The sequence below is a fragment of the Scomber scombrus genome, chromosome 15 (assembly GCF_963691925.1).
Source record: "Scomber scombrus chromosome 15, fScoSco1.1, whole genome shotgun sequence".
NCBI classification, from domain to species: domain Eukaryota; kingdom Metazoa; phylum Chordata; class Actinopteri; order Scombriformes; family Scombridae; genus Scomber; species Scomber scombrus.
Genome location: NC_084984.1, coordinates 8,573,452 through 8,594,097, shown reverse-complemented (window position 1 = coordinate 8,594,097; position 20,646 = coordinate 8,573,452). Strand labels below are relative to the sequence as shown.

Sequence of the window (20,646 nt, the reverse complement as noted above, 5' to 3'; positions counted from 1 at the left end):
GTGTTGATGTTGGGGGTGGGGTAACTGGGAATAGAGGGAGTGCTGCTATGTCTCTTGATGCGCCAATCACAGCTTAAATATGCAAATATATTCAGCTCCTGACTGACAGCTCATCGTGTCATACGCTGTGAGACCTTCCACCAAAACATGTTTCTCTGTCTGTCTCTGCCTCTGTTTTTTTCTGTCTTTCTGTCTCCCAAATCCTATTTCTAACTCTTCCCAGGGAGCAAAGCAGCATGTGTTGGCCAAGCACTCGGAGTGAAAATAGAAGCAATCATTTATTCATCGATTGAAACATCAGAGGACTAAGAGGCAGTGAGAGAGTAGGAGCAACAAAGAGCGGGAAAGATAGACTGGCTGAAGGATGGGGGTAAGTGAAATTGAGTGGAGATCAAAGAAGGAGGGAAAAATGTTGAGTGAACAAAAAGTGGACCATTTTGCCATAATAACAAGTAATCAAAACACACAAATAAGAGACATGTCAAGTGATGGAAAATAAACACAAATAGGAGTTATTCAAGGTGATAACAGTGTTGGATTGGGACAAACAAAATCCTTGGAAAAATAAATGTTTTTTAGCAATGTTTTTATCATGATCATGTTGAAAAATGACAGCAGTGATACTGAAATCTGTATGAGGTCAGACATTTTATCTATTTTTAAAACCTTAAAGCGAGCATATGTAACTTTCACAGAACGGCAGACAGTGTGGCACAAGTGGCAATCCAGCTAAAAATGCAAACATCAGCCATCAGTTACTGGTCACACTAGACGAAGTAAGGCTATAGCCATAAAACCCCTGAGTGAATTTAACTGAGGAAGGGTGATGTAAAAGGTATCTCTCTATGATCAGTCATACACTAAATGTGGTGTAACATGGCAGCTTGTAGCTTTTTGCAAGGCAACAACCCGATCGTCAGATTTCTCTGTTTTATTGACACGAATCATTAACTATCTCATCTCAGATACAACACATGTCCAGCAAAGCGCAAAAAGAGTGAAAAGCTTTTGTCCTCTGCAAGGGTATACATTTAAACAGCATTTTCCTTCACTAACAGTGGGGAGATACATGACGAGACGGGATTATCCTCTAAAAAAAAAAAAACCTCTCCCAACTACAGGCGCATAATGTGAATTGAAGATAGGAGAACCTGATTCCCAGGATAAAATACTTGATACATTCTGTTTTTTGTTTTTTTTTCAGAGAGATGTGAGCTAGATAGATTCCTCCCACGCAGTCCAAATAAACAAATACAGAGAGGCAAAACCGGTGCCAACATTACAGTGATACAAGAACATTTGAGAAATAAAATGATCGCAAAAAAATAAAAAAACAAAACTAGAACTAAATAGAAAGAAGCGGGGGGGAAAAAAGTAAATATTTTTGCAAATCCCAAAGGTATTCTTTCTTGTTCCCCCTCCCACCCAACATCCCTCCCTCCTTTTTTTTTTAATAGTATCATACAGCAAAAGACATTCATAAGAGCAGACTGGAGTGATAGAAAACACTCATGCAAAGAAAGCCTTTTTCACACATAGTCACTAACACAGGAAAATCATCTCAAACAACAGTGCTGTCAACAGTCAGTGCCTTCAGGTCTTTTAGTGGATGTTGTTATTGTTGTTGCTGTTCTCTACAGACTTTTGATTTGCTACTGTACTTGATAAAAACGATATGACAGACTGCACCCGTTAGGCTATCAAGTCTTCTGACTAGACTGGCCTCCCACTTTTCTGTCTGTCCATGGGACCCGGGGATCCAAAAGTTTATTACCAACAGTCTTCGTTTCAGGACCCCCATCGACCAAAAGAAAAGTTCAGCAGGGAGGATTTCTGCAGAAGAACCGGAGCCTCGGGAATGAGCTTAGAATGGTACTCCATTATATAAAAAAAAGGCGTGATGTAATTTTTTTTTTTTTTTGGCATCTGTTCTTATTCTTTTAAATCTGATATATAGTCTACTTGTACAATCATTTTCTATGCGGCAAACAATTAAAGAGTTTCATTCCAAACTCAAGTACCTTTAACAAAATGATGGCAGCTATTAAAATAAAGTCTACTATGGGTAACTATTGAAGTTAGAAGTCATGTTCAGACCTTATTTACAAAACTGTTCATTTTTCTAACAATAGTTGTGATTTTGTGATTTTAACTGATAAAACTTCTTTTTTGTTATATAACAAATATATCACATTTTGGAATGAAACCCTTCAATTTTTTTTTTCAGTGTCATGTATATGCACATTCAATCCACTTTGCATTCACTGTTGATACAGTCTCTCGGTAAAAGTTATTTGATATTATAAATAGAATGGTCTTGCCATGGAGTCTTTTTCTTTCACAGATATATTTTTGTATATAGGGAGATCTCTACACAGACAATAAGTATTTACGTATGTAATCCATTTTCCGTGATTACAGTTCTTCTGAACGGATTACGTGGAACAGCGTGACATTGTAGAGAACCTGGTGGCCATTATTCCAGGCATAGAGGGCACGGTCACGCGGGTTGTAGTCCAGCATGGAGATATGCGAGTACTTATTCTGGAAGGCAATGTCGATGTACTCGTACGTAGAGGAGTTGGTGGAGTAGGCGTAGTAGACCTTCGTGCCTCCTGAATACCCGTTGGTGACATAGAGCGTGCCGCAGATCATAAAAGACTCGCCGGCACTCCTTTTGGGGTGGTTGGTGGTCCAGCTCTTGATGATCTGCAGTGTGTTGGGGTTCAGCTTGCTGATGACAATATTGCCCGCGTTCTGGTTGGTGGCGTAGACAGCCCACAGGCCTCCCTCGTCAACCATCAGGTCAATGTCAGAATGGCCGCCCCAAGCGTAGTGATACGCGTTATTGAAGCCGGCGTAGTCAAGCTGCCGGGACTTGCTGATGGAGGAAGTGCGGAAGTCGAACTTGATGATGACGTGGCTCTGGAATTTGTTGAAGTAGATAGAGCCGTTGTAGACCACCTGTCCTGTGCCTGACCAAGGGTGGGGCAGCCGGTGGGACGTGAAGTTGTCTGACGTCATGAAGTCCTGCATCGACTTGTACTCCCTCACAAAGCGGTTGTTATGGTAACCATCCATGTACCAGACCTAAACATCATGACGGGAGGGAGAAAGAAGAATTAGGATCAAACACAGAGATACTTTGGAGCTGAAAACCCCTGCCGTCATCATTCGTCAGCATGCCTTTGTGAATACCTGAATCTTGTAGGCAGATCACACACAGAATAAATCAAATCACACCGTCAAAAAGCATCCCAATTAGGTTAGCGCTGAGACTTCCTCAAGGAGCAGACGAAGCTGAGATGTGGCAGCTTCTGAATACAAACAGTCAGGATGACAGCCACAGGGTGGCATGAGTCGGGCCCCGCAGGGATAATGCCCATCATTCCAGATAAAAGGCCTGTCTCAGCTGCTTCGACCCGGCTTCCTGCAGGCCCCTGCAGTGGTGGGCAGAGAGCTCTTATTCCGGAGCCACTGGAGGCTCAAACACTTCCTTAGTCTCAGTGGGACTGAGACACCTGAAGCCCTTCCCCTATCTGCTTACATGTGCTGCTGTGATTGACTTAAAGAATGATTCACATCAAGAAAGTGGGTCTCCACGGGCCAGGCCAAAAAACTAAGGTAAGGAAACCAAGAGATGAAAAGAACTAGAGCAGGCCTGTCTGCTTCCATCAATTACACTCATTCTTCCTCTTTCTGCCCTTTGATAACGCAGCAAATCTTTCATGTTTTCTGTTCAAAATGTATTAGTTTTTACAAAAAAAGTAGCCTTTACAGTATGCTAAATATAATCTTAGTCAGCAGTAAGACTTTTCTAATATACATATTATACAGCCATGTTGTCACAACCAATTACACAGCTACTCTACTGTCCGCTCTATCCTTTTCCTTCCTTTGTGACATTGAAAGTTCTATCTTTTATTAATGCATCCAATAAAGCGTGTGCATGAAGAGCTTGCTCATGTTTAGCAGCCAAATAAACTTTCTTTATTTCCAGCGCCCACTCTTCCTTGTCCGCTAGGATGCTTCCCGTTAAAACCATATAGATTTATCCCCCACATTTTCATTTTAATGTCTTTTGGTAATAAAGCAGAATTGGGCCAACAGACACCGCACTCCACAAAGGGAAATCAGATGCAATCAGCTGATAAGAGGGACCGTGACAAATGAACACAGACTATTATTAAATTTCACAGAGAGAGTTGACCTTCACCTACGATCAAGGTCAAGTCCCAGTTTAAAGTCAGGCGAACTATTTTTGTAACATATCTTTAGGCTCAGAGGGAAGGGATGTATCAACCTTGGTTCATGGCCAGAGTGGTTATATTCATTTTAAATGAAGTAACTGCATTAAAGCACCAATAATTCACACAAAGATGCTATACATAATCAAGTTATTGAAAAACCTGAAATATCATAACTCATAGTGAATGAACACCTTCAAACCATAGTTTGTCATTTTGGGAAATGTTCACTTTTTTTTGCCAAGAGTTGGATAAGAAGATTGATGCCTCTATCAAGTATAAAGCTGTAGGCAGTTAGTTTGGCTTAGCATAAAGATGGAAACAACTAGCCTAGATCTGTCTAAAAGTAACATATCCTGTCTACCAGCACCTCTAAGAGATTTTGTCATCTTCAGACAGAGCCAGGCTAACTGTTTCTCCCTGTTATTCTTTATGCTAAGCCAAGCTAACCGTCTACTGGGTATAGCTTCATTCAGCGTACAGACATGAGTGTTGTAGATCTTGTCATCTAACTTTTAGCAAGAAAGTACATCTCCCAAGTTGTCAAACTACTGTTTTAAGAATAGGACTGGATAGTGTTTGAAATTTGCCAAAACTAGTGCTGATACAATGCTTGACAAGGCTGCATTATTACCCCCAAGGGCCTGTGGGCACTGAAGCTCATGTCCCCCAAATAACTGATAAATAATGCTGCTGTCAGGTGTTGTTTTGGACATTCAAGTTTTCCAACAGTGAACATAATTATCAACATCAAGAGAATGGGTCAAGCTTTGTGTCGTATTTCTGTAGATGATTGAGGGCCCCCTCCCGCTAAGCGGCCTCTGGGCACTTTGCCCAGATTGCCTGTATGGTAGATCCGGCCATGATGCTTGAGCTTTGGTACCGTTAACACTTTTTTGATTCCTTGCTTTGAGAAGATGAGCTTGTTTCTCTACAAACTTTTGTCTAGCAAAAGAAGCCAAATCTCAAATTTGAAATGTTGTCTGAACACAATCAGCCATACAGTATAATAATTTTGCCTCGATAAGATAAACGACTAAAAATTGGCAAAATTAGGATTGATTAAAATAAGAAACTGATCAAACAATAACTCTTACCAAAATGAATACAATATCATATCAGGGAGAGATGATTCACCTTCATACTGTGTGACCATGTGCGGCAGTACATACCCGTGTATCCCCTTCAGGCGCCAAGGGGTCAGTCATCCAGGAGCCGAACCTGGATCCAGACGTCTTGATGGTGATGGGATCACTGATGCCCGTCAGTTTGCCACATGCTGCAAGGAAAGAAGTGAAATGGGAACATCTAGAGCAAAGCCTTTTTTGGTATTTAGATTACCTCAAAATTTATTACAAGGGATTCATTTTCATTTACTTTAAATCCAAATTAGCTTGCCTAAAGGATGAAGGAGTCAATGTCCAGCTTGCTGCAATGTCTTTAATGTTTTTCTCTTTGTGTGATGTCGTGTACAAAGACGCTTATTATTCTGTTCACACATGCTAATGCCTTTTTTACTCCCCCTGTGTGGATGTGTGAGAAAGTGAGAGGAAGAGGGAATAGAAAAGGGAGAGCCTCTGTGTATTCTGCTCTTGCATGCCGCTTGTAAGCTGCTGTAGTGTTAATTAGTGTTGATTGAGGTGTTAATGCGAATCTGACAACACTAACACTGGGCTCTGTGTCCCTTCGTGACTGAGAGATGGTCAGATGAATGTGCCCAAATAACAATACTTCTCACCTCCAATGAAGTACATCCATTCGTTTAGACATTTAACATTTTTCAGAGGGTATTTCAAGAAGACAAGGGTTAATTATATGGTTTTGATGAGTTATTTTTGGCCCCTCAATGTAATGACTTGCTCTGATATGCTAATTTTGTGGAACTGTGACAATGGCTCATTTTAGGTTTCATTAGCATTTCTCTGTGAAGTGTTTCATCCATTAACCCATTACTATAACACTCTTCTTCGCTCTGTCTTCATAAGCCCCTATCATCTCTGGCATTGTTAAATGTTGTGAAATGTGATTTTACCATGTAAGCATAACATCCTGATTTAATTTTTGGTTCCTCTGCGTTATCAGCCTCACTCCATCTCCTCATCTTGTCACATTTCCTGCGCTTATATAATGAAACTTGTGGGTTTGCATGTGTTTGTCTGTCTCTATGCGCAACCTATGATGGAAATGTGTGGGCATCACACCTCAGCTGCTGCTGCGAGACAAACACATGGTCACGTGAGCAGCATCTACTATTCGTAGTTGGGGTTGAGTCCCTTACGTAACCCTCAGTGGGATTAAGAGGCTGCAGTAATACACTGGCCATTGATTTATTTATTTCTTTTCTCTAATCAAGCTTCTATCTTTAGATGACAACTACTATTGCAGGCTGCTGGGGAGCCAGCTGATGGATGTGAATTCTGGAGATGACCAAAGGGTCTAATCCCCTTTTGACCTGAATTTCACAGGGACTAAACAGAGGGTAGAACAAATGGAAAACCTAATAGGAACTGGCGCCAATGTAACAAAAGCCCTTTAACCTTTTACCCTGGATTTAGATATACTGTAGAATCAATACTATTGTGGAGGTGAAATATTCAGTTATGAATATTTCAACGTGGGTCTTATTTTTGTAGTTTTGGCTATCATTTGTATCAGTTATAATTATTTTATAATCAAAATAATTGCCATCAGTGGTTAGACGATCAGACAGCTTATAAATGTGATTATCTAAACCAATTTATTTGGAAGTAATCAGCTTCTTGCTCTTGGTATGTGATGGCGGTCCAACATGAACATACTATTTTCTGCCAAATTGAGATCTGATTTGAAATTTCTGCTTTCTCTCTGTCCTGTTCTCACAGGTTTGAAGGGGTTGGTTAGGACTCAGTTGGAAAAATGTGTCATGTATTTATTTCCACCAATGAGGAGGTCATTAGAGAGTTTTTGAATGTTAAACACTTCATATATAGCTACCTAAAGATGTTTACTGTTTTAAACTCATTATTAGCATGTTTAGTCATGAATATTGAATTAATATCATATGGAAATACTTGAAAGATTTGAAACTACATTTGCAGGGGATTTAAAACTACCCAAAAATAACAAAGTTGTAATAAACCAAATTATTGTGCAGCAGAAACAACAGAGAGGCAAAATGAGTCCTCACATACTGTTCATATTTTGACCCACTTACAGCATCTCATCATAGATAGTCTCCATGCCAAACTTCTCACCACAAATCTTTTTTTCATTTATAAATACTTTATCAGCCATTGATAATTGGGTCATTAATACTTAATGATGCTTTCAAAGAGCAGGAAGAATGTATTCTTTAGGTTTTACACTATTTGGTTATTGAGAAAAAGCATTCACACTCAAACGACAGTATATTATGATGCAATGTTACATAAAACAGGAGAATGTAACATGTATCAAGAAAATAATGACATTTAGGGTGTTTTTACTTCTCTAAAAGTAAAAAGTAGTTACATTTAACCTGAAGAGTAGGTAAGGGCTGTGATGAAGAGAGAGTGAATCTCACTATACAGTAATATTATATCATTTTATTCTCTGCAGAGGAAATGGAAGCTGAGAAAGGATGGTAGCAGAGTATCAGGGCGATGTGTGCCGGTATGACCTTCCTGCTCCATTCATCAGTATTTCGGCATGAAGGGTCTGGATTTGCCTGAAGCTCTCTGTGCCTCCACATTGCACAGGGTGATTTATTTATTTGATTATTGCCCAGCAAGCTGGCATGTCCCCTTGATCGATGGCCATTGTGTCCCAGCAGCCGCTGGGCTGTTAGTCTCTCCAACACAAAACAGCTTGAAGGACAGCTCTGCGGGGACTCCAGTTACTCTCTTTCACTTTTTCTGCTCTCCTTCACTCTATCACACTCTCTCATTTCCCTTACCACCTTCTATCAGTTTCTCCTGTTGCTCTATCTATTATTCAGCACTCAGATTTCTCCTGCCCTTTCTATATTCTTTTGCCCTGTTGTTTTCTGCTGATGCAAATTTGGCTGGTGACCTTCGCAAGTTTAATCTTAATAACAGGAGTGTGCTGGAGTGTGTTTGTGCGCACTATGCATGAGCGCCCCTGCAATCGTGTGAAGATGAAAGGAATAGCTACCCTCTGTACTGCCTCAGCCAGTCCCTTGCTGGGTGACCTCGCCTTTATCTGGTCTGATCTCGTACACACACACACAAACACACACTGGAGTAACTCCCCGCAGTTCCCTCCTCTCCTATCTTTGGCAGATCACCAGATGTGAGGAGCAGTTTGTGCACTGAACTGAGAGTGAAAACATGGATAAGGCTCCTGCTCCAGTCGTGAGAGTAGAGGTGGTCATTTAAAAAAAGAAAAAAGAAAGAACTGTGTTTGCATGAATAAAGAGGGAAAAAATGACAGAAGTCGCTGGGGAGCTGAGATTAGGGGTCTGTTTTTTGTATTCTATATATTCAATTTCAATACAATCAGTGTCTCCAGTAGCATTCGAGAAAAAAAGGATTGCCTGCATTGTAACCGAAAGATTTTCCCAATTTCTTTCTGTCACCTTGCACAGTGAATAATTTGAAAAAGGGACACAATATACCCGTGATGTGCAACATGTAAGTGTCTTTGCGCTTGCAGTCTATCTGAGTCACTGTAGTGTGGGTGTGCATCTATTAGCACTGTGGGCTGTGACAGAGGTGTGAAGAGACTGAGACAGGGGCTAAAAGCAAAGATAAGACTGTGATGTGAGCGCTGTAGCTCTCTTGCTCTGTTTGCTCACCACGGTGTGTGTGTGTGTGTGTGTGTGTGTGTGTGTGTGTGTGTGTGTGTGTGTGTGTGTGTGTGTGTGTGTGTGTGCCTGTGGAACCTTCTAAAACCCCTCATGTTTTATTTAAATATCCCATTTATTCCGTGACAGGAAGTCAGTTATGTGACAAGATACCATGGGCTCATTTTACCATTACCATAGAATTTTAATGAAATTTGTTTCACTGTCAAAACACATAAAGCTTAAACTTGAAAGTTAAAAGTTGTGCCTTCTGGGACTGAAGCTAATGCGTATTTCCATTACAGTCCTATTCTTTCGATTAATGGTTGAGTCTGTAAAATGTGGAAGTGAAAAAAAGCCTATCAGTATTTTACAAAGCCCAAGTTGGCATTTCAAAAATTGAGTGTTTTGTCCAGTCAACAGCCCAATACCCAAAAATATTTAGTTTAGACTCATATGAAACTGAGAAAATCAGAAAATCGTCAAATTTGAGGATCTGGAACACAGAAGAGGGAAATGGTGTTGATTGATTTTCTGCCAATCAACTAATGGTTTCAGCACTAGTGCATTGTTTCTCTCCCTCTTACTTGGGGAGAATTTATAGAAGATATGGAAGTTACCTGAATCTAACTATAGTTCTATGAGTACCTGCAAAGCCCTCAGATAGAATTCATTATTTGCCCTTAACAAGGTAAGGGTAAACAAACAGCAAAGTCCATTAGAGGGCGAGCATGTACAAAACAGAATCATAAAGTACAAAGTGTGTTATAAGACTGTGTTTTTCGTGCAGTTGAGCATCGCAGCCACACAATGTTCCTGTGATGTTCAGTATCATGTGAATATGCCTGAGGATCTCTTTCTGGCCAGTCACAAACAAACTGTCAGTGGGAGTGTTTGTGCATGCACATGTTTGAAACATGGTGTGTGCCAACAACTTTCTGTGCCTACCTAATTTTTGCATGCATGCTCGGAGTCTCTCCTCAAGATTTGACACTCTGTTGTGGAGCTCCTCGTAGTCATAGGCCCCCATCTCCTCCTGAAGTTCGCTTAGAACTGACGTCAGATTCTGGACCTCCTCCTTAAACTGCAATACCAATTTGGCATCGGCTTTGTACTCCTCCAACACTGGTATCAACGGTCTAAGCTCCTCCATTTTCGCTTTTATGGCCTGAAAGGATTAGAATAAGCTCGGTTGAGTGTCATGCGCGAGAAAAGGAAGACCCGCTGTCCATAAAAGAAAACAAAAGAAAAAAAAAAACATCTGTCTGAACCTGGCTACACTGACTCTATCCTGCCTCTGCACTGACAAGTGTGTCAATGTTCAGTGTGTGTTTGTGTGTGAACAGCTGTGTTTTGTCTGTGCGTGTGTGTGTCTGAGCAAACAAACCCGGGAAATATTCTCCGCCCGCTGGACGAGCAGAGCAGGTGGCTCCGTCCTGGCAGTGACCAGCCGTTAAAAAGCAAGCCCTCGGTACACCGACAACAATTGGGAAAGCTCTTTATTGGTCATCATCGTTTAAAATGCAACATCGTATTAAGGGTTACATGCTTTTACATGTCACACACAACAAAGTGTCTCGAATTTTACGTGTATAGTTTTACGTATAGATTTGTTGAGTAACCAAATATGCATAGACAAAAGCCAAAGGAAAATAAAATGAATAACAGCAATTAATAATAAAAATAAAAATAATAATAGTAAGAGTAATAATAATAATGATAATTATAATAATAAATGTATTTACGTTTGAAAAAGCTTTTAAATGGAAAACTTTGACAGCAGTAACATGCAGGAAGAGATCAGTGGTGGGTTGGTTTGGGAGAAGGGTGGGGTTTCTTAGTCTTAATGGTGCTAAAGGTAAATTAACTGTTTGACGCCCAAATGCTCTCAGTACTGTGGCCCAGTTCAGGGGAATCTGGAATTGACCTGCCTCTTCTTCCCTGTGGCTCTCTTTACATGTCTTAAAGTTAGCCCTGCAAGCAAGAAAATGACAAACTGTTGACAGGGGCTGGAGCTTGCTAACCTCTCTAACAGACACACAAACAAACAAACGCACACACACTTAGTATACACACTTGAGACAAGTTACAGAGAATAGCACACATGCACTGAATGTGGCATTTGGTAGCAAGAGGTCTTTTCAGCATGCAGAGATGACAGGATCACACAAATGTATCAGTGCAGGTATGATGATGCAAACACTGAAGCTGCTTTTGAATCACAGTGCTACGATAAGATCTCAATGTCTGTGCCAAAATAAACTAATTAATCAATTAGTCGAGCAACAAAAGTTAAATCTGCAGCTATTTTGATAGTTGAATAATCATTTTATTAGCTTTTTACATGAAAAATGCCAAACATTAGCTGTTCTCAGCTTCTTATATTTGATTATTGAATGTTTTTCTTTGTCAAACATGATAGTAAACTGAATATCTCCAAGTTTCGGACTGTTGGTTGAATAAAACAAGATATCACCTTGGACTAAAGGGCATTTCTCACTGTTTTCTAAAATATTTTAAAGTACCTGCAAGTATCCACAGACCCCAGAGGTATACTCACAGGTGTTTAGTTCTATTATTCTGATTTTTTATGACATTCTCAATCAATTAGTTCCTAATGACTTCATATAATTGTTTTCTCCTTCTGTTTTAATTAGTGCTTTTTAAAAATACCAATGTACCAATTCAAAAGCACCCAACTCTGCCTCCGCAGTTATAATAGATGAAACTGTTTATTGAGTTCATGTTTGCCATGGGTCCTACTTTAAAGTATCACACACTGTCAGGGGAGTAGGGACACTCTGTTAGTCATTTTGAAAGCTTTGTGGAAAGATTGCACTTGGGATAAAGCTGCAATTTGTAAGTATAAAAATGCGAGTATATATATTGTTTTTAAACAATATGCAAATTAACTGTAACTTTAATCTGTTTTGTTCAGGTGACATTAATTACTTAACTAATAATGATTTTTTGACAAGAAATACATTAACATTTTGCTATGATGGTTGTTTGGCTGCTGGTGTTTAAACATAATTTAGTATTTCAGAACTGTGCCTTCTTTTGTTAAATGTAGAGCTGAAATGATCTATTAAGATTAAATAATGTTGTAAAAATGCCCAAATTTCCCTTGTTCCAGCTTCTCAGTTGTGGAAATTTGCATGTGAACGTGACTATACAGTAATATTTGCCTGTGTCTCATGTGATGATTAAGTAAAATTAATCATCTTGGAATTTAAGACATTTTTTTGCATGATTTACAGTATTCTCTGACATTTTATAGGCCAATTAATGAATTAATTGAGACATTTATCTCAACATTAATCTATAATTACAATAATTGTTATTTTCAGCCCTTGTTAAATGAAGAAACCCAAATATTGTCTGAACCAAAATGGACATTATATCAGCAACAATTTCAAAAAATGATATACTGCCCTACATGCAATAGATTTATCCATTTATTGAACAGTAAACCCTCAAAGAAAAACTCCCGCATGATTTAGTGCCTATTAGATATTGAAGGAAGTGCAGTAGTCTTTGTATTCACTACTCATGCTGACAAGCTGAGGGTGTACAACATTTCACAATTATGTAGTCATCACGATAAACATAAGATGTTTTATTTAATCTCCTTATTTCCATGTTGATTTATGATTCCATCACATGGCTTTATAAAGTAAGTTTATGACTAGTGGGAAATAAGGATATGAATTACTGCAGCTGAGTCGAGACATCCAATTATGTTATCTCGTTGATTATGCATGCATTATGAATTTATTGATATGTGATGTGGTGGTTTAGGCAATTCTGAAGCATCATCACAGTGGGAACACACAAACATAAAATGGGTAAGCTAGTGTATGATGGGCTACAAAGCAGCTATGATAGAATGGTGGTTGAGTTGAAGGCATGAGGACTGGCTCAGAGATTGGACTACATACCTTGTATTGCTTGGCGATGTTCTGCTTGTGGTTCTCCTCCACCTGCCTGAACTTGGTCTCCAGACCGCGGAGCTGGACCTCCATCTTCTCCACATACTGCAGGTCCCTCTGGGTCCGCTGGTCCAGCACCTGGATGGACTGGGTCATGTTCTGGACCTGAAGTGCCATATGAACATATTGGGGTGAGTAATAACACAAATCTCTTATTTCTGAAGGTGCAGTTACACCAATGAGATGTAGAGAAAAAGAAACAGACATTCAATATGTTGCTTTGGCTCGGCTTTCGTCTTGCAATGATTCACACACTCTGACATCAGGCCAACTAGTAAGGGGCCTCACACACACGGTGCAAGTGTAGAATGCATACTGTTAAGACATTTGTTTTTCCCAAAACTGTTTTGGTCTCGAAACTTCATAGACTTGGCACGTTTTCTATTTATTCAGTAGAGATCTCTTGAGGCCTGTATTTTTGGCATCTTATGTGAATCAGCTTGGCTATTCTACATCAGGGATTATCTCCATCATCCTTGGATAAAGGGTATTTTTTCCATAAATTTGCTTAAATGTTCCTTTTGTGTAAAGGGGGTAGTCTTAGCTTCCAGTCTTTGGGTATTGAGTTGTGTTGCATCATTAGATGTGTTGCATTGGATGTGTGCACTACAATAGAAACACACACAGAGTAAGTGTGCAGATACCTCCCATGATGCCTGTTAGGTTTCCAGGGAGCTCATTAGAGTCTGATGTCTATTCTTGTCCAACGGGCGGAGAGGTGATTGGGAGACCATAAACATTGGTAAACCTCTGTGTGTGTCTCACATCTATGATACATCTCTCTACATAAGAAATCATGATACCTTTGTGTGTGATGTAGGTAGAGGGGCTTAAAGGTGGTTACTGTATGACTTTAATTGCTAGTGCCACGTGTTGCAGAGAAGTTAAGCGGTAATTACCTTCTCTAACAGCTGCCTCAGTTGTTTGGTGCGGGCATCCCTTGAGCACATGGACTGCTGAGGCGCCACCACGGTGCAGACACACCTTCCCTCACTATCCTGGGCGGAACTGTACACCTGCCATGCATCCTCTGGGTTTGCTGGCAACACCTAAGGACAAAGTTAAATGTAAATAGAGAAAAAAGGGCACTTAAAGGTGATACAGGAGGAGAGGGGAGCAAAGCATTAGAGGGGGGGGGGGACACCTCAGAATAAGACACAAAAATACATCACTGTCGGTGATCGGGTGGTCAGGTCAGTAAGATCAAAGAGGACGCTCCGCAGCTATTTGCACTTTTAGTGTACTGTGCCCATTTGATGGTAAAGCTGTGTTTCATTTGCATCACCATCTGGACACAATCAACTACCAAGCTCCACCCGTTTTGCACCATCATACTGTATATTTTAAAGCCAGACAAAGGGAAGATGCAGCCAATGGAGCCAGCTGAAGCAACTTCTATTATTCAATGGGCTGGATGTGAGGAAGCCATCAGAGTGTAAAGTGTGACGTGTCAGGAAGAGATTTTTCTTTTCTTTTTTTGCAAAACAGAGAGAGACAACTCCAGTTACTAACCTGCTGATCAGATAAGGCACTTTGATAAAGATAGTCATCACTGCATCAGCTATTAAAAAAATCACTGCCACAGACTTGCTGATTGTCCAAAATGATTGTACAAAATCCAAAAGGAGCGTGCGGCAACTGTCAGTCAACTGCACAGTTTTCTACAAAAGGACATGCTGACAAGACAAAGAACAACGGTGACTCTTCATCACTCAGCTACTCAGTCAGTCACGGGCAACCGCATGTGTGGAGCTGGCCCCGCTGTTGCGGTCCTGCCAGAAACCACTATCACACACACACCTGTCTTGACATCTCAGTGATTTCTCAAGTCCTACAAATTTAAAACTGCCTGACTGACTTGAATACAACAAAAGAAGATGAAATAAACTCAGAACATACAGGACAGATTAATAAATATCAGCTCCCTGCATTTACTGATTTCACCCCATCTTTTTAATCTAACTGTCTCACATTCATTGTTCAAAATTTCAGTGTTAACCTCTGCATAAGAGAATCCTCCTAGTGTTATCCTGGCTGGCACAGAAAGGGTTATGACAGCAGCCCCGAATCTGACAGGAGCCTGACGGAGAAACAAAGAAAAGCTTCATCCTGACTCTGTAACACCACCTTGGCGTTATGCGCCTCTCTCATTTACGCATACCGTGAAAGGAAGAATTAGGTCTCCCGCTGTTTCTGGTGGCAAAGAAAAAAAGGCTGCCCTCAAATTTGTTGTGCCAATCCCCCAATTTTCCACCTCCTTAATATCGGTGCCAGCGAACAGAACAAACCCATAACTTTCCACTTAGTGCAGGCTACTCATGTTGACTGAGACAGCCCAGTGGCAGCTGGAGCAACATCAAACCAGAAGGAAGATATGTGATGCCTCTCCAAGACTTTTTACTTTTGCGCCTTTCAAAAGCGCATCAACCAATTAAGAGAAAATGTCTTAATTAAGAAGCAAACACACTCAAAAGAGCGCATATGTTGCCTATCTTTGAATTGTGATTTAACTGCAACAGTCGACATTCATTTGGGAAAAAATACAACCAGCCGCAGGAAATATGCGAAACTTGCGCACTTACTCCTGTGCTCCGATCTGGATACCCTCCCTGTGCAGCCGTGAGCTTGGTAGTATTGAGCCCCACCAGAGAGGGGAGGGTCTGCGACATCCAGTTGGTAATCATCGCCATGGTGCTGAGCACGACGCCGATCTTCAGCAAAGGCACCGACATCTTTTGCGCGCTGCTTTGACTTTACTCAAGCCGTCTTCATTCTACAGACTTTGGGGTGAAACAAGGGAGGCGAGTCATGTTGCCCAGAGTAGCTTGTTGTTTCACCCGGGACTCCGGCTCGGCTGGTCTTTTTTTGGACATCTCCAACGAAGCACTGGCTGCGAACGAGTCGGACGCGGTAGGGTCGACCGAAACGGGAAGGTCGGAATAAAACTGCAACACTTGCTCCAGTGGAAGATGAAAAGAGGGGTTAAAAACCGAGAGCGGGTACTGGATGCGTCCTCTGGATAGCTCCTCTGTCTCCGTTGTCCCGCACGCTGGTGCGTCTCCGGTGCCCCGTTACTATTTCGTTCACGCCCGACGGTCCGCCTCCTGCCTTGGTGAGCTCTGTGATTAAGTGCAACTGACTACACACACAGGCTGCTCCAAATGGATGAGAGGAAGAAGGAGGAGGTACTACGGATCTATCTATATCGCCAGACGCAATGATGTCAGCCAGGTTGAGGTTCGTTCATGGTAATATCTGGGATTGCGCCTGATTCGCCAAAAGCTGCCCGACACTGACTGACTGTCCCCAGAGGGAATGACATGAGCAGTGCGGCTGAGATCGGTCGACACTGATGCTGATGGATTATTAATAGCGGACAGTGACATTTCTTTCTCCACTGCCCCAGAAGGAGATGGGGGCTCTCTGATTTACAAGCGAATCTCCCCGGATCACCCATGGTAAATCTGGCATTCACTGCCGATAAATTAAGACAACCATTGAAATGTTTCTGCACATCACACGTCTAAATAAACTTGTGCAAAAATGTCGCATTCAATTACAGTGGGGTGCTGGGATTCAGAAGTATGCCCTGTTAATGGGATATGGGATTCCTTCAGCTCAGAGGATGAGCTTTTAATTCGTGTGACTCTGGCGCCATCGTGTAGCAGATTTTGGCGTTGCTGAAATAAATAAGTATTGGCTATTAAAATGTAAGGAAACGGCACATAATATCACAAAACATATATATTTACATTAAAAAAAACAGGCTTAAAAAGTAAACTCGTTTTTAACTGACTTTACATTATATAGATGGCATGTTATAGCACTCAATACATGGTGATCAGGACTTTAAAAATGTGGGTGCATCAGCAAGTGCAGTTATTGGTGCATATTTTTGTGAAGAATGGCATTTTATACAACAGGATTTCTTTATTTTAGCAGTTTGAATGCTTAGAAATGAAAAAGTAATTCATCTGTCTGTCCACATCAACTGGCCTATGGGCAAAACTGCAGTACTGCATGATACATGAGGCCCCCAGAATAGCAAGTGCCAATGTGTCCACAGCTATTTCTGGTAGCTCCATAATGCATTTTTCTGGTAAACTGAAACATGAAAGGAAAGTTTGTTGCTCACTGCACCTTCATATTTCTCTCTCTCTCTCTCTCTCTCTCTCTCTCTCTCTCTCTCTCTCTCTCTCTCTCTCTCTCTCTCTCTCTCTCTCTCTCTCTCTCTCTCGCCTCTTTTACCCTACAAATACTTTATGACCTTTGAGGTGAGGGCTCACTGTAGTGATGGCTCCACAGTTTACTGTGAAGTATCGGCAGGGGTCACCTCACCGCTGTTCAGGCTGTCTAGTCCAGTCTAGCGTTCTCTAATAGTGGTGCAGTACAGCAGTCTCTAATGACACAGCTTTCAAATGGATACAGAGAGTTTTCAAAGTGATCCCAAAGCAGTTTCAATACAGGCGACACAAGTCATCAAAAGTTTAGGTTCCAACTCTGAAATTAAGTGCTTAGTATTTAACAGTGTGTTATCAGAGCCACAGGTGCACTGACAAAAGGTGACTGACTCAACAAACAAGTCAATCACTTATCAGCCAGTCAGTCAGACTACTTATCAAGATTGATTTGTAGAGAGATTTGTAAATTAAAACTACATATCTTTCATTGTTATTGTGCTACAATCACTTACTGTGGAAGGCTTAAAGAAGTGAGGCTTTATGATTATCTACATGATCTCAAATATTTAACATAAAGAGTGTAGACATATTAAAGGCAGCATTGCACACTTATTAGTTATGCAGTCTAATGTAATAGCCTGCATAAATAAAATTATGTCAGAGGTGTTGATCAAATTGAGAATGTGGCTTGTGGGGCTGTGCTGTACCTGTTTAATTATCATTTTTACAATATTACCTGGATTGACACACAATCGGGCACTTAAGCAAGCATCTTACAATCTAATTAAAAGAATAACAACAAACTACAGTCTCAGAAAGTATCGATACACACAGTCTGGCACAGTCTTAACAAAAGCAGATTCATAAAAAAGTAATATTTTTGGCTGCCCTATTGCACTGTATTGTATTACAGTGAACAGGTGGTTAAATGTATGTGTACAGTAAGATAACAACACTGACACGCTCAGCATACAGAGTAAAGTGGCAAAAAATCACATTTCCAGCCCGCAAGTGCACTACAAAATGCACCGTATCCCCACCTACTCCTCTTCTGCTCTCTCTCTCTCCCTCTCTCTCCGTTGCCTTGTCGCTCAACCAACCATACTGAATAATAAATAGCTTCAACCCCAGCTGCCAATCACACCACACATATTGCAATTCAGCTCCACTCCATCTCAGCTTCGCTCATAAAACTGAATTGATTTTTTTCGGTTTCATGCATTAAAACCTTTAAATGTTTAGAAAGGTTCCCATGCTGGGGCCATTTAGTTTAAACTTGAGCAGCACATAAGTGGACATGTCTGCAAATCCAGTTGCTTCATGCCAATTAGAAACATCTTTTTTTTTGTTTTTTAATGAAAAATCCAGATTGATTTTTAAAAATGCATTATTAATTATGTGCGCATGCATGTGTGAAATAATGTAAAACGTGCTGCTGCTTAACAGTAATTCTTTGCATTGATGTCTGTTCGTAGTATTAGTTATAGTATGTAGGTTGCATGGAGTCAAAAGCGCTACTATAGCAGTACCATCTGTTTTGTCAGGTGTCAGTGAGATGCTGTAGGATGTGGGCCTGGAGCCATGGGGGAGCCACTGGGTGAGGAACAGATGCCGCTCTGGCTGCTTACTATTCTTCTCTGTGTGAACACCAGGCAGTAGCCAAATCCTTCAGCGGAGGATAAAGGTGAAGGAATGCAGGCAGAATTAAAGAAGAGAGGGTGCTACTAATCAGGCGTCTCCCCGTTCTCTTGGCCAGATGTTAAGAAAAGAGACGCTGTCGCTGCCCCATGCTGTCTGAAACAGTGTACGACTTTTGAAGCAGGGTGGTTAATGTTGTCGTTAAAAGGGCATAATTGTTCAGCATCAAAGGTCAAGGCGGTATTGCCTGAATGTCTTTTTCTGATGAGTAATCTGGTAGTAAAAGGATTTATATCTTCATATCTCTAGATACACCTCTCACTTTTTTATCTTTCAACAGAGATGAGATTTGAAGAGGCCTGGCCTTCCTACGTTGAAATCCAATGTAGGTTTCTGTAGCTGGGGCTGTATTAATAGAGCCTGTCAGTGTATCTTGTGTTTCTGTTCTCCTGGAAGGAAGCAGACAGGCAGGCTGAGGACTAATATCGACTTACCTTCAGGCAGAGGACATACACACTCTCAGGCCATCAGAGAGAGACACTGCCACTGTAACGTGGGCCCTGACCTGCAACGTGCAGGACCCAAACAGACTGTCATGAAACCCGAAGTGAAACACACCACTCTCTCTTCCTCTCTCCCCTCTAACTGATGGCTTCCATCAATCAGTGCAAATAGCCCCATTGTTCGATTGTGTCAGCATTTTTGTGCACTCTGCCGCTCTCCTGTATGCCCATTTTACATTCAGAGCCTGCTGCATCAATGTAGAGAGATGAAATCGCGCCAGTGATAGCTGTGTTGTAAGGTTACAGCATTGATGAAATTACAAATCAAATTTCACATGAATGTCAAAAAGCAAGCTGTTGCTCTGTGAATAAAAAATGCCCCACTCACAGCACACTGGCATTTCTCATAAATTTACGGAAATCAATTGCTGGCATATTTCTGTCAAGGCAATATTACATCAATATTGTTCTAACACGTCGGTTATCAGGGCCAACTGGATTTGTAGCAGCCTACTTCCAGCACATTTTATTGAGTTTGTCACTTGGACTAGAATATATCACGGATACACTGGGACCGCAGATTAATTTATTGATAGTACCTCAGTAGCACTTTTTTTTTTTTTGTCTCCAATTACCAACCACAATTGGATTCACACAACAGTGAAGCTCGTGAAATATGACTCTGTTCAAGCAAGGGCAATTAAATCATCAAATTCTTCCATCCAGTGGTGAGAGGGCCTGGCAATAAATAAATACACTCACTCTTTCTCTCCTTGCTTGTGAGAATTTATAAAGGCGACAGTTTAATGCAACAATAACTATTATGTGTTTTGCTGCAAATGGCCTTTTTAGATAGCAGGAAGTAATTACTAGTTCCAGTAAAGAATCAGAGATGCATTTTATTGACCGGCAATCTTGTTCTACTACTGAGCTGGGTGGCTTTACATTGCTGGACTAAATGTTCTCTCTTCTCCCCTCACATAGGCAACAGTAAGTCACATTGTGGTCATTGAGCATGCTCAAAACACCTTCTAGGAGAGACTGCATCTGATTGTGGAGCCCTGATTTAAAAACACCAAAGGGCAGTAGACCATAATTGAACAATAGTCCTTTTTCAGAGAAAGCTATAGCACATTTTATTACAGAATAACCCTGAATTTATTAATCAGACAATTTACTGACGAGGAAATTGACAGATCATGCAATATCCCCCCTCATATCTGGCCCGTTTGGCAGCCCCGGCGGTAAAGATACTGAATAGGGCTCTGCTGGATCTATCCGCGCCCGTCAAGCACAATGTATTCACATCATGTAATCCCACCC

General features: G+C 41.0%; 1 protein-coding gene across 1 annotated transcript; it reads right to left on the bottom strand.

Moving 5' to 3' along the window:
• Nucleotides 1-410: 410 nt before the first annotated feature.
• olfm1b (olfactomedin 1b) lies at nt 411-16,070 on the bottom strand. The gene is made up of 6 exons (XM_062434473.1): nt 15,584-16,070; nt 13,901-14,050; nt 12,951-13,106; nt 9,958-10,177; nt 5,420-5,526; nt 411-3,090 (listed from the first exon to the last, which is right to left on the bottom strand). Exons 1-6 carry the CDS (start codon nt 15,731-15,733, stop codon nt 2,416-2,418), a joined length of 1,458 nt encoding a protein of 485 aa, XP_062290457.1. The 5' UTR covers nt 15,734-16,070; the 3' UTR covers nt 411-2,415.
• Between the last annotated feature and the right edge of the window lie 4,576 nt (nt 16,071-20,646).